We start from the raw sequence: 15,483 nt of genomic DNA, 5'->3' as shown, positions 1-15,483 counted from the left end.
TCTTGGGCAATTTCTGTCATTGCAACAGCAGCCATTTTTCCTTCAACCATAATAATAATCACCATTTATTAAGCTGCTACTACAAGCTAGGCTCTGTGTTGGATGCTTCATATTTGTTTCTCACTCCATGAGGTATGTTAAGTCATGATACCATTTTAATATGAGGAAAAGAGACAGAGGTTAAGCAATATGCCCATATCATATAATAAGTATATGATACTTATACAATCATATAGTAAGAGAGAATGCCTAACTCCAAAGTCTCTGTACTCCAAGATGGATGGATATATCTAAACACAGCTCATGAGGACACATTTTACCCTGTGCTAACACTGTCCTAAAAACTTGATTTATTATCATGTCAACCATATTCAAGGTTCACACTGGCTCTATGAGATACTCTTCCCTACTAAACAAGTGGACAAATTGAGACTCAAGAGTTAAATATTTGGCCCAGAGTTACACAGGCAGCAGCAAAGGAGACGGAGATGTCAAACTTAGGCAAACCAGGTTTGAATCCCATGCCATGTGGGATATAATATCAAAGACAGCTGACCTGGAAATGAACACAAAAATTGGTCCAACAAAATTTTATGACATAATCTGATTTTCAAAACTCAAATATTATAGGTGAACACTTAAATGCCCTGCCTGCTATTTCTAGTCAAGCATGATCAGGAACCTCAAAAACACATTGGAATTTTTTTAGACTCTGGACAAAAGGACAATCAGATCTCTACTGACAAAAACACTATAGCATATCATGAGTGCCAGAGAGTAATCAGCGAGCTAGGTTAGGAGGATAAACTGTTTAGGATGCTAATCATTTACTCAATATCTTATGAATATTTGAGTCATCTAAAAGGACCATTTTTACTCAATTCAAGAAAATTTTACTTAGTTCCTATTATTTGCTGGGCACTGTGTTAGTTTTATTGCTCTCTAAAAGTTGACACAGATTAAGTTTGAAAGATAAATAAAATAAATGACAGTCTAACCTCAGAGATACAAATTACTTGATAGGGAAGACAGACATAAATATTTGGATTTCCAACATGTAGATGCATTTGTAGACAACAAAAGAAATACTAGAAAGTGCAAATGTAGCAGAATAAGGAGTGATTAACTGTGGGGGTGTGGGCAGGGAAAGCTTCACAGAGGAAGGCAAAAGGATGAATCCAAATTTTGCAGAAAGAGGAAAGGAAGGACATTCCAGATAGAAGGAACAGCATACCCAGTATGTACAAACACTTAAAATAGTAGGCAAAAGGAGGAGCTGCACATGGTGATAAGTGGTTGAACATGGCATCACATGAGATATTACAGGAGAAAAGGGGAAACAGTGAGATCATGAAAGGCACTGGTCAAGTTGGAAGGGAGTCGGCACACCCCTATGCGGGCAATAGGGAGCCAGTCAAGATCCTCAAGTATGATGGTGATATGATCTGAGTTGTAGAAAGATCCATGTGAAACAGGATGTGCTATATGTAGCAGGGAGGACTGAGACAGGAAGTCCAGTGGACAAACAGTGATCACTGAACAGGGAATGAACAAAGCCTGGAACAGGGTCGAGTCATCACTTTTTGATGTCCATACGCAAGAACATATACATGCATGCACATGTGTGCATGTGTGTAGTTTGTCTGATTTAATCTGAAAACAAATAAATGGTTTCTAAAACCTCTTCTTCATTCTCTAACATTTTCACAAGCAACACATTTGCACAAACTTTGCACATTGCTGGTGTACATTCATGTTAATGAAAATTGATGACTGGATATGCTATAATCTATAATACAGAATAATTTATCAAAGTTTGTGCAGCCATCAATTAAAGATGAATTCCATCTAATGCCATGATCTTTTGGAAATAAACCAAAGTCCATTAGTCTCAGACCATAAGTGTATCCATTTGAGAACTGTAAAAGCAGTTGCTATTGTTGACTAGAAGTTTAAAATATTCCAAGCTGGGAGCATATTTCATAGCAACTCTGAATTAACGAATAGACTCTTTCGGGCTCTCCCTGAAAAAAATTTACAGCACCTAAAATGTATTCAGATGACTAAAAATGTGCTTCATATGGGTGACAGAACATTTTAATTAAGTACCACTCAGGTTGACTCAGTCAAAAGAAAAAAACCAAAAGCCTAATCTACCATTGTACTGCTAGTTTTTGAAACCCTAGAGAAAGAAAATATAACTCACAGAAATAAATAACAAATTAGCTGATTCTAATGGTTCATGGATTAGTCAAGGTTAAGGTCCACTAAAAGTATGAATCACCATCAGAGAGTGTGGGCATAAAAAGACAAATGGTGTAAACTTTTGTGCACTTTTTTAAGACAGTGTTTGAGAACACTGATTTATACTAAAACGTAAAGCAGAAATTGAAAACAAATGTCCGTCAATATTTGACACATGGTATCAGAAAAAAAGGCTATTATTTAACCCCAAAATCATCTGGAAAAAAATAAGTCAAGCAGAATCTCTATAGGTATCTTGCAATGTAAAAATATCTATTTCTACAAAATTAACATGAATAGTTTTGTTTTATTCACAAATTTATCCATTTCTTAATTTAAGGCATTTATACAAGGCACAGGAAGCACAAAGCTGGTGGGAATAGCTAACAGAAAATAAGATCAAATAGTCAAAACTATTTCAACATGTTAGGATGTTGGACTGGTATCAAGAAGATCAAAACTAACTGGTATCAAAGTAAAGGTCTACATTTTGATTTTAAAAATCAGTTATATATTCGTCAGTGAAAGGATCTGAATACAACATCCTAATGATCTTAATATATACCAAGAGTGCAATAACGATGTCTACAACATGTACTCCAAGCCAAGACCATATTAACAGATGCATGGAGTCCACATTAAAGGAATACCATTATTTTAACTGTTCAGGCTATACGAAAAGACAGGCTCCTACCTGGAGAATCGCACTTGAAATGTTCATAAAGGTAAAGAATTTAAAGAACATATATTAGGAGGAACTATTAAAAAATGTATTTCAAATAGAAGAGGATATACTAAAAAGAAACACTAAGAATCCATGTTTTAGTATATTTATATATAAGAAGAATATACTAAGAAGAACGAGAATATACACAGAAGAAATATTAAGGTTTATTTTATAGGACGGGCTGTTGACTTTTTATGGCTCAAAAGAGTTTCTGAGGGGTAAGTTTTCTGCTTAACACAGGAAGGTACTTCTGACTGATTAGAATTACTTAAAATGACGTGGCTTATTTCTTCATCCTTCATGTGAAATTCTACATTGCTTTTTGCCAGGTCAAAAGTCCCTTCAAATGCTCATTCTATGATATGTGAAACTTACACCTCCTCTACATTGTAACTCCCTATAATAACATGAGCACAAAAGAATAAATCTACACTTCTGTCTGGATGCTGAATGTTATTTTTTAATATTAAAAAAAATGACTACTAAGATCACAAGAGGAAAAACAATTAATATAAGCTATTACCTGGTAATTCTATTTATAAGAACTATTCTAAAGAAATAATACAAATTACAGATGAGTGTCCATTGCAAGTTATACTTTAAAAAAAATTTGAAAAAATGCCCAAAAGTAAGAGAGTAGGTAAATATGGTATAGAACATCTATACATACAATAGGTTATTTACAGCTATTAAATTATTTTGTAGCAGTAATATCATGAAAATGCTTATAATGCTTACTGTATTCTATTAGCTGAAGAGCAGATCACAAAACTATCTACCCAACATAACGAATATGTGTGTGTATATATATATCTATAAAGTGTTTTTTGGAGAGTAATAAAATGGCATAATTTTAACTTTTTCTTTTATGTGTTTTTTTTTCAGAAAAATTTTAGTTTACTGTGACTGCTTGTAAAGAAGACCTCAACTTAGTAACAGATTTCACATTTTCTTTGCCCAAATATTTTTCTGTTTGCTTTTTAAAGTTTTGGCATCTAAATAGGTTTAAAGAAAGTATATGCTATGGCTGAGACTTTGGCACAGATTCGGCCTTGCCTGGCAACAGCAGTGAGACACACCCACCAGCAGATTAAGGACCGGTATGGTTGTCACACTACAATGCTCAAATTCTTGTGGACAGAGCAAGAGGTGGACAATCTAGAGGTAAGACTTCCACCACATTCATCTTCCCAGGCCTCGGTTTTCTCATTCATAAAAATAAGAAGTCACAGTGGTACCTGGGTGGCACAGTTGTTTAAATGGCCCACTCTTGGTTTCAGCTCAGGTTGTAACCTCAGGGTTGTGGAATTGAACCCTATGTCAGGCTCCATGCTCTGCACAGAGTCTGCTTCAGATTCTCTCTTCTTCTTCCCCTGCCCCTCTTTCCCATGCTCTGTGTCCAAAATAAATAAATCTTTTTTTAAAAGATTTTATTTATTTGAGAGAGAGAGAGAGCAAGTGGTGCAGAGGGGAAGAGAGGGGGAGAAAGAAGCAGAGAGCAGGGAGCCTGATATGGGCCTCGATCCCAGGACCTGAAGATCATGACCTGAGCCAAAGGCAGGTGCTTAACTGACTGAGCAACCCAGGTACCCCTAAAATAAATAAAACTTAAAAAAAAAATTAGTCATATGTTGATATTTGTTGAAGCTGGGCAAGTGGGCACATTGAAATTCATTATTTTATTCTTTTTGTAAAAAGTAAAATTTCTTCCTCAAACCCCAGTTCCCTAACAAAACTAATATTAAAATTCAACTTAGTCCTAAAGGAAGAGCTTGCAGATAGAATGGCCCTACACGTCTATTTACTACTACCAAAGCATTTTTTATTGTATATGTAGTTTTATAAGCTCTAAATCTTTGTCTCTTGACAAGAAAAACATCCACTTTTTTTTTAGTAAACAAGAGTTTTGAATACAGAGAACAGGCTTATTTTTTCTGTATTACTTAATTCCCCAACTATATATATTTTGCCCTATCCTAAAGTAGACTGGCAAATATAATCTCAGGGGCTGAGAGTTGTTTTTGATATTTTTTAAAATATGAAATAAATTTTTAAAAGTATTTTTCAACGAACATGTATTTTAATATGAATGGCTAATGTAACCCAACTCTATCCAGTATGACAGCTAAACTGCAAAACCAAGAGGAATGTATTTCTGACAAGAAACAACTTTTAACTCCTGCAGATGTTTGAGAGGTAGAAGACAACTAAATACAGTCATGATATAATTACTGAGTAATGAATGGGAACCTTCTAGGTAATATTCATATACGAAGATATTTTTCCCCATCTAAAGTCATAGATGCATAAAAGCCATTTCCACTACATAGAAAGCAACATTAAACAAATCATAGAGATTTGTAGATGGCATTAGGAAAGCTTTATCATCTGAATTTCCAGGATTTCATGTCCAAGTCCAAAGTCTGTGTTATGTCAGTGATTTAAGCAACTCATTAACAAAGTAAGCTCAGTCTCCCTATTCTTGGTCCTTGACCCACTCTCCATTTCTATTATATTACCATTAACTACAACAAAGGACCTACACCTATTTAACCCATCCCCCACCACCTCCATTCTGGTAATCATCAGTTTGTTCTCTATAGTTGAGTTTATTTTTGGTTTGCCTCTCTCTCTTTTTTTCCCCCTTTACTCATTTATTTCTGAAATTCCATCTATGGGTGAAATCATATGGTATTTGTCTTTCTCTAACTGACTTATGTCATTTAGCATAGTACTCTCTAGTTTCACCCATGTTATCACAGATGACAAGGTTTCATTCTTTTTTATGGCTGAGTAATATTTTGATATAGATAGATGATGATAATAGATAGATGATAGATGATAGATAGATAGATAGATAGATAGATAGATAGATAGATATCTCATGTCTTTAACCATTCATTAGTTGATGGATGCTTGGGTTCTCCCCATAGTTCAGCTATTGATAATGCTACTGTAAACACTGGGATGCATATGACCCTTTGAATCTGTATTTTTGCATCATTTGAGTAAATAACTAGTAGTGTAATTGCTGGATCACAGGGTAGCTTTATTTTTAACTTTTTAAGGAACTTCCATAATGTTTTTCAGAGTGGCTACAGCAGTTTGCATTCCCACCAGTGGTATAAGAGGGTTCCCCTTTCTCCACATCCTTGCCAAAACCCATCATTTTTTGCATTGTTGATTTTAGCCTTTCTGACAAGGTATGAGGTTATATCTCATTGTAGTTTGATTTGTATTTCCCTGATGATGAATGATGCTGAGCATCTTTTCATGTGTCTGTTGGCCATCTCTTTGTCTTCTTTGGAAATGTGTCTATTCATCTCTTCTGCCCATTTTTTAATTGTATTATTCATTTTTGGGGTGTTGAGTTTTATAAGTTATTTATATACTTGGGATACTAACCCTTTATCAGAGGAGTACACTTGTTATGACAAGCACCAGGTGTTGGATGGGCATGTTGAACCAATATATTGCACCCATGAGCCTGATATTATTCTGTATGTTAACTAAATAAAAACTTTTTAAAAAAGGACTTCCAAGTCTTTTTATAATTAATAACTTAAATTTTATTTTTGTCTAACATGCCTTGAATGTTTCCCACATCTCATTTATCAGTTTTTAAACTTTTATTTTTGTGTGATTAATACTTATCTGGTTCACTAGTGCATAAACCTCAAGAAGTCAGAGACAAAGTCCTTTTTGCGCATCCCTCTATTTCTTTACATCTGACATTTAGTAGGCAATGCATATCTCATAATTTATTACATGAAAGAATGATTTGAAAAGGTTTATATTTATCATGAGACCTAATTTTATCATTTTTCCAGCCTCATTCTAAAATGTATACTTTCCAATCCTTAAAAATTTAACAATGGTATCAAAAATGGTAGTAAGATCCAAACATATAAAGAACTGATAGAACTCAATAACAGAAAAACAATCTGATTACAAAAGGGAAAGAAGAATAAATAGGTATTTCTTCCAGAAAAGATATGCAAATGGCCAACAGATACATAAAAAGATGCTCAATATCACTAATCATCAGGAAAATGCAAATCAAGACAATGAGATATCAATTCATACCAGTAAAAATGGCTATTATCAAGAATAAAGTGAAAAAAGAAAAAGAAGACAAGACATTAAGTGTTGATGAGGATATGGAGAAATGGGAACTCTCGGGCACTGTTGATGGGAATGTTTAAATTGGTAGCACCCCTATGGCAAACAGTATGGAGACTAGTCAAAAATTAAAAATAGAACTACCATATTATTCACCAACTCCATTTCTCAGTATGTATCCAAAGGAAATGAAAACATAATATTGAAGAAACATATGCATTTCCAGGTTTATTGCAGCATTATTCATAGTACATAATATAAGGAAACAATCTAGGTGCTCGTTGACAGATGAATAGATAAAGAAGATCTGAAACACATGAGAAAGAAGGAAATCCTATCATTTGCAACAACATGGATAGACCTTGAGAAAATTATGCTAAGTGAGATAAATCAGACAAAGACAAATACTATATGATATAACTTATATATGGAACCAAAAAAAAGCTCAACTTGTAAAACCAGAAAGCAAAATGGTGGCTACCAAGGGCTTGAGGGTCAGGGGTCAGAATAGAAGAGATGTTTAAGAATACAAAATTGCAACTAGTAGGTAAGTAAGACCTAAAGATCTAATGTACAGTAGAGTGACTATAGGTGACAACATTGTATTATAAACATCAAACTTGCGAGGAGACTAGATCTCAATTATTCCCATTACAAAAAAGAAATACAAGTATGTGATGTGATAGAGGTGCATTCTTGCATATATGTTGCATAGCACAATATATAAATATATTAAATCAACATATGATACAACTTAAATGTAAAAACATTTAACATTGGTAACATTTTAAAGATTTTTTTTTTTTTTGCCAGAACAGACAAATATTCATAGGATATATAGAAGATTTCCTCTTTAGCAGTTTGGTACTCATAAAAAGTATCTATTTCTAGGAATTTCAGCTAGTATGTTATTTTCAACCAAGTCAAATTTTACTTGAGGTGGCCATCCCAGATTTAGGTGCCATTACTTCCTGACGCAAGATTGAGTTTTCCTTCTGTGAAAAATGTTAACTAAGCACATGTTTCTCATGCAGTGTGATTTGTCACACTGTTCCATAGAAATATAAAACTGGGCCTGGTCCAATGCATCAAGAATCAAAAGGCTAATTTCTCTTCCCTCTGGTTGATGTGATAGTATCATAAGGTTGTCAGCAAGAGACATCTATTTTCTGCTACTATCTGAAAGAAAAGAGAGCATACCCAATTACTAATTTTCAAAAAGCACTTTTTGAAAGGTAACATCATAATTTATCTGTCTCTCAAAATTGATTTTTTTTCAAAAATCATCCAGAGACAATGGTCCAATATTTCATTTTACCCAAATATTACTAAATTCTGATGCACAGAATTTGTTAGATATCATTAGTTATACTTCCCAGAGAGAAAGCAATGCATTTAAGAGAAAGAAAATGATCAGACTAAAAGATGGAAACTAAAAATTCAAACCTCTGAGGCCTACAGCACTTTATTCATGCCTCAGTTTCTGCATTGGAGAAACAGATTATTTTTTTGTTTTTACTTAGACTCTGGTTAGAATTTGCTATTATTCAAAAAATATATTCATAAAATATTTTGTATGTGATAGTCCAAATATGATGCCATATAATAATTTCTTCTTACCAAGTCATTGTTCTAGAGTCATTGAATTCAAGCTAAAGAAATAAACATATTTTAATATATATATGTTCTTTCTTTAAATATTTTATTTATTTATTTAAGAGAAAGAGCAAGCACATGACCCCAAGGAGGAGGAGGAACAGAGGGAAGAATCTCAAGCAGACTCCCTGCTGAGCACAGAGCCCTTTACAGGGCTCAATCTCATGACCCTGAGATCATGACCTGAGCTGAAATCAAGAGTCGGATGCTCAACCAACTGAGCCACCCAGGCACCCCTATACATGTATTCTTTGCATAAAAAAGCAAGGTAACAGCTTAAAAGCAAATTCATTGGCATAATATACTGTATACATTAAAAATAATTTGATGTTCTTCCTGAGGTGGCCGCAAAGAAGCAATGCAGACAAATCAAAAGAAAGGGGGGGAAAACTTGCTTACTTGCAGCTGAAGAAAGTAAGGAACACTTGGCCTCAGATTCTGGTAGTGTTTCTTGCTGGTTTTTTGACTCATGGATTTTTTCCTCCTCTTGGCTGGGTGTTGCTGACATACCCATTGGGTTTTCTCTGCCAACTGAAATTAAGATTTTAAAGATGCAATCCTCTCAAAATCACTTGTTTCTTCTCAGAAAATTCACCATATGTTCAGCTATGCAAGTTTAAGTTTTGCTATTGTCTCCATTTCAATGCCTAGTCAAATCTTTTCACTCTGCATTACATAGTTACCAGAAAATGACTTTTTATTCTTAGCAGCAGGCTGTGCATGAATGGTATTCCTATAAAATCTATTCACTGCCTTGTAAATTCAAGCAATAATTTAACACCACAGTATGAATCAAATAACTTATTCAAGATGTTTTTCTTATAGATTCTAAACAGAAACTCCTTTGATAATCTTTGAAACTACTTTGCCTTCTTTGGAAGGGGAAACTGATTAAAACATCACTCAAACAACATTTTACGTTACCTTACTGAAATATGAAAATCAAGGAAATATACATATAAATGAAGAAAACATTATCTATTTTTCTACCTTTTATTTAGAAACAAGTGTTTTGGTATTTTGTTCAGGAGTAGATATCTCCAGCCTACCTGAATAATGATTCTAATGATTCACAGTTTAAATTGCTTGTGTTTCCTTCTTAGGGTTCAGCCATAGTTACAAACCTCATCAGCAACAAAAATTATATTGATGTCTGATTTTATATAATAATAAATAATAGCATCTATTTCTTAATATCATAACTGCAGTCAATAATTTCAAATGACCCATGAAATTTATGTTAACATGAGAAGGCATAATGATCTCATAACTATGGTTAAGAGAAATCAGCAACACTTAATCATATAGAGTGATGGCAATGACTATACAACACTGGTGTCTAAAGAACTGCCTGTGATAATATTGTCATATATATATACATAGAGAGAGAGAGAGAGATCCTTATAATTATTTGATATTATGTAATTTCAGACAATAATAATCTTTTGAACACCAAACTCTGTAAAACGTGTTTCTCGGCATGGCTTATCTACAATGCAATGCTTAGACATTGGAGATTGATGCTAATAAAGGAACTTTAAAATATTAAAAATAAGATCGGAAATGACTAGAAATATGTCCACTGAGGGTAAATGAACACTTAAAGAGGAAAGAGTAAAAACGATTCCTAAATATAATTCAGCCACCATTTTTTTATAGTCCATTAAGGGACCCATAATCAAGGGACTACATTATCTACAAATAATGTAGAAATCCAGGATTTACAAAGAGAAAATAATCTCTCTCACAGGCACTGCCAGAAGCATAAGAATAAATCAATGCATAACACATGGCTTTGACATTGATGAGTTCACAGTCTAGAGGTAGAACACGTAAACAATGATCTTTGGTATATATTGATGAGCTCTATAGCATACGCCAAGCACAGGGTGCCTAACACAGAATGAGCTGCACAACAGAGTCAGCCTAAGCAAACTGTAAAATGGGAACACACATTTCTTATCTTTCTATCCTCCCACACTGGCTTTTCAAGATTCTACCTCATCCTGAAAAATGAATGTCAATATACTTTTATAAACACAACAGTTATCTTAATAGTAGGAAATTTAGGGGATGCCTGGGAGGCTCCGTCAGTTAAGCAGCTGTGTTCAGCTCAGGTCATGATCCCAGGGTCTAGGGATCAAGTCCCACATTGGGCTCCCTGCTCAGTGGAGAGCCTGCTTCTCCCTCTCCCTCTCCCTGCTTCTCTGCCTTTCTGCCTACTTGTGCTCTCTATCACTCTGTCAAATAAATAAATAAAATCTTTTAAAAAAATAGTAGGAAATTTAGGACCTGGATGACATATTTTGGAATGGTCATCCTAGATGTTCCTGTCTTTTGTATAGAACACTGCCCAGCTTGGCCTTTAAACCAGGTGGGTCATAGCTGGAGTTCTAAAATCCAGGTACCAAACAGCCATCCAGTGGATTCAGAGCCTACTCTGAATTGGAGTAACTCTTACCAGTGTGCTCTCTTTGTCTCACTTTCACAATTTAAAAAGCAATCTGAAGATTTATTAAACACAATATTTAAAAAAAAAAAACTGTGATAAAGGTGAAAGAAACAGAATTGTCTAGCTGGAATTGAATGATTACTTTGTAATCATCTCACTATATCCAAAAGTTTAGTAGTATCAAGATCAACCACACAGAAAGGCTATAACTGCAAAAACTGAACTTGTAAAAAAATTTTTTGTTTTATTAAATACCAGCTACTTGTAAGTAAAATAAGCTAAAATACAATAGTCATGTGTCATGTTGTTATGACGTATATATTTAAATCCATAAAATCTATTTTATTATCTGAAATATATTTTTGTCACACTTCTCCACATAAGGTACATATTCAGGATCTGATAAACTGGGTTTATGACAGTTATTTCACTTATATTTTGAAACTTGAAGGATCTTAGCATACTAGTATGAAGTGAAAATGAATTTTCCAAACATACTTTAATAAAAAATTCCATAAAATTTGAACCTGAAATAAATTCCTTATTATAATAAAAATGTAACTGCTGAACCATATCTTTGGTTTTATATTTTTTTCAGGTTACTGATACCTGAGCCTCATAATTTGTATACAGAAGCTAATACAATAAAACTAGGCTAGAATTTGAGCAAGAGGAGGCAAACTTTAAGCATAATTTAAGTCTCAGATATGATACTTATAAAACTTGGTTATGTTCACTATTACCTAAATGCCCTAAAAAAGATATAGTGCATTAAAGTTAATGAAAAGTCACAAATTATAAGGATCCAAAATTCTTCAAATAATACCAAGTGCATTATGTTGTTATTATATGGGATTATAACCATGGAGTTATTATCTGGAAAAATGGGAATGAACAGAGCTTCCAAATAATCCATTGAGAACCTTCTCCATGGTCTCATATGATAACTGATTGCGTAAGCACATGAAGTCAGATCTCACACTTTCTCTTATATACAGGGTTCCTAGTACCGTGAAGGTAGACTCATGAATAAGAGAGGTTTTGCTGCACAAGACAACTATTTCATCTAAATGGTAGAAGGAACAATGACTTTTATTATAAATTCTTTTTTTATTTAATTTTATTTTTTCAATGTTCCATGATTCATTGTTTATGCACCACACACAGTGCTCCATGCAATACATGCCCTCCTTAACACACTATTAATTGAACCAAATTCTAACCGAATTGTAAATAAAGAAATCAAGTGACAGAGAAGTTACATTATTTGTCCAAAGTGATTGAAAGAAAGAATGAGAAGATATCTTCCCAGGAATCTAGTAACTCTAGTTAAGTTATAAAAGATACATCATGATGAATTATAGCAGAAACTAAAAAAACTAAAAGCAGAAAATCAACACAGAAAATCAATGTACCAAAATCTGATTATTTGAAAAGATCAATAAAATTCATAAGTCTCTAGTCAGGCTAAGAAAAAAAAAGATGAAAGAACATAAATCACTAACATTAGAAATGAAAGAGAGAACATCATTACAGATTCTATGAACATTAAAAGGATATAAAGGAATACTTTCAACAACTCTATGCTCTCAAATTTGATAACCTAGATGAAATGGACCAATTTCTTAAAAGACACAATTTGCCACAACTCACACAAGAAGAAACAGACAAAATAAATAGTCAAGTCTATTAAAGAAACTGAATCAATATTAAATAACCTTCTAAAACAGAAAGCATATGGCCCAAACAGGTTCCCTGGTGAATCTTACACCAAAAAATTTAAGGGAGAAATTATACCAATTCTCTACAATCTCTTTCAGAGGATAGAAAAAGAGGGAATATTTTCTAACTCATTCTAGGAGGTCAGTTTTGCCCTAATACCAAAAACCATACAAAGACATTGCAAGAAAAAAACTATAAACCAAAACTTCTGATGAACATAGACACAAATATTCTCAAAATAATATTAGTAAATTGAGTCCAACAATCTATAAAAAGATTAATATAATAAGACCAAATGGGATTTATCTCAGATATGTGAGGCTGGTTCAACACTCAAAAATTAATTAATGTAAGGATTTTTAGGTCAATTAAAATATTCTTTTAGATATCAGACTGATGGATATATGCCATTATGCATTTGTCCAAATCCATGGAATGTGCAATACTAAGATCGAATCAAAATGTCAGATATAAACTCTAAATAATAATGATGTTTCAATGTAGGCTCATCAATTATAATAAATGTACCACCTACTGGGGAATTTTGGTGGGGAAGGCTATGCATTTGTGGGGCAGGAGATAAATGGGCTTCCCCTCAATTTTTCTGTGAACATTTAACTACTCTTTAAAAAGTCTTTAAAAGGGGGCACCTGGGTCAACCAGTCATTAAGCGTCTGCCTTTGACTCAGGTCGTGATCCCAGGGTCCTGAGATCAAGCCCCGCATCAGGCTCCCTATGTGGTGAGAAGCCTGCTTCTCCCTCTCCCACTCCCCACCTTGTGTTTCCTCTATTGTTGTGTCTCTCGCTGTCAAATAAATAAATAAATTCTTTAAATAAATAAATAAATAAAGTCTTCAAAAAATCTTGCTGAAAAAAAATTTCACCATGAGAACTCTTCCGTTCTTTAATAATCATAACCACAAATACTTGTATAGTGCTTGTATAGCACTGACTGAACACCAGACACTATTAGAAGCATTTTATATATATTAACTCATGTAATTCACACATCAGCCCTGATTTAAGGCACCCTTCATTTTCATTTTATAGAAAATGGACATTTGATACAAGTGCTGTCAGAGCACACAGCTAACAAGAGTCCTAAGCAGGATATGGATAACTGGTAGCCTGGTTTCAGCCTATGAGTGAAATATCCTTGCCTCTCCATCCTGCTGTACTTTGAAGGCTCTCACTGTTTGGTAGGTGAACCCAGTCAACAAGATTGTGTCATCCCAGGCAGGGCAGAGTAGTGAACTCCATGTGATTGTGAGCCTTGCCACACCAACCAGCGTATAAAGACACTTATATCAAGTGCCGTTGCATCTAAGGATACCAGAACCATGATTCACGGGTACACACTTGGGGACAATAGGTAACTTCCCCACAGAAAGATCTCTACTGAAGTCTCCTGAAATGCAACCTTACTATGCTCTTCCTAAAATGATCTCTTCCCCTACCCAAGTCCCTTTTTTGCTAATGATCTTTTCCCCTATGCAAGTCCCTTTGTTGCTAAGGGTGCCTGAAAATTTCAACTGTACCTTCCTGAAAACCATGAAGAAAAGTTAATGTTGTTTAAAACAAAACAAAACAAAACCTATGGAACCAAGTTACTCTATATCTGTATTGAAATACAAACTGAAAATTCTCAACAGTTTTATGGGGATATTTTTTGCTATTCTCGGTATTGGGCAGGTTCAACTTATTGTGTGTGTGTGTGTGTGTGTGTGTGTGTGTGTGTGTGTGTAGTCTGGTTAGACAAGATTCTAAAAACAATGAAGTGATTTTGGGAACTACTATAAAATTTTAAGTAAACATCCTGCTGCTCTTCACAAACTAAAGGCCATGAGTTTCTTCCCATTTCAACTGCACATTTATGTATATCTGCCCACAATTTATTTACTCAAAATATGTTTACTCAATTTCAAAAGGTTCACAGATTCACAGTAAAAGTTCTTACTATAATGCAATGCTTTTATTCTCACAGATGACAAGAGAGAGGTTAATCAAATTAATTAGGGACATACTGTTAGCACATGAAAATAAAACCCAAACATTCCTAACATGAGCTCCCAGTCACTTTATGCTACATCATTCATTTGTTCAAGAACCTACGCTGAGCCAGGCATTGCACTGTATCCCAGGGATATCATGGGAACCAACTGTACTGTTTAGCACTCAATGATCAGGTAAGCTTCAACAAATACTGCAAGATAGCTTGTTACTCAGTAGACAGGAGGGACCTCAGGGGAGTATTTAAAGTCCATGCTAGTCACCAGAAAGCCAACATTAGCAAAGTTTCAAAAGACGTTGGGTTATATTCTCTCAACTGAATATCATATAAGATGTTAAGTTCTCATAGACATCACACAAGATTATAAGCAGTCCGAACTTACTGAAAAATCCATTTTGGTGACTTATTTTTCACTGTTATGAGAAATAACATGACCCAATAACCTGTTAGTTTTCTGCTCAATATCTGGTTCAAGAGTTTGACATACTTTAAATGGAAAGGTTTGGAAGAAGAGTGTCAACAAATTCAGATAGCTCAAAGACAAATCCT

At 34.2% G+C, this 15,483-nt stretch overlaps 1 protein-coding gene across 1 annotated transcript in view; it reads right to left on the bottom strand.

Annotated features, from left to right (window-relative positions):
* The window catches only part of RP1 (RP1 axonemal microtubule associated), a 357,923-nt gene that overhangs the window by 128,413 nt on the left and 214,027 nt on the right, over positions 1–15,483 (bottom strand). The window contains exon 17 of the mRNA XM_032316308.1: positions 9,149–9,280. Within this exon, the coding sequence (XP_032172199.1) occupies positions 9,149–9,280 (132 nt within the window). The remainder of the gene's footprint in view (positions 1–9,148; positions 9,281–15,483) is intronic.

Source organism: Mustela erminea, chromosome 16 (genome assembly GCF_009829155.1).
Source record: "Mustela erminea isolate mMusErm1 chromosome 16, mMusErm1.Pri, whole genome shotgun sequence".
NCBI classification, from domain to species: Eukaryota; Metazoa; Chordata; class Mammalia; order Carnivora; family Mustelidae; genus Mustela; species Mustela erminea.
The sequence above is the reverse complement of the archived record's forward strand: the minus strand, read 5'-3'. Positions and strand labels throughout refer to the sequence as shown.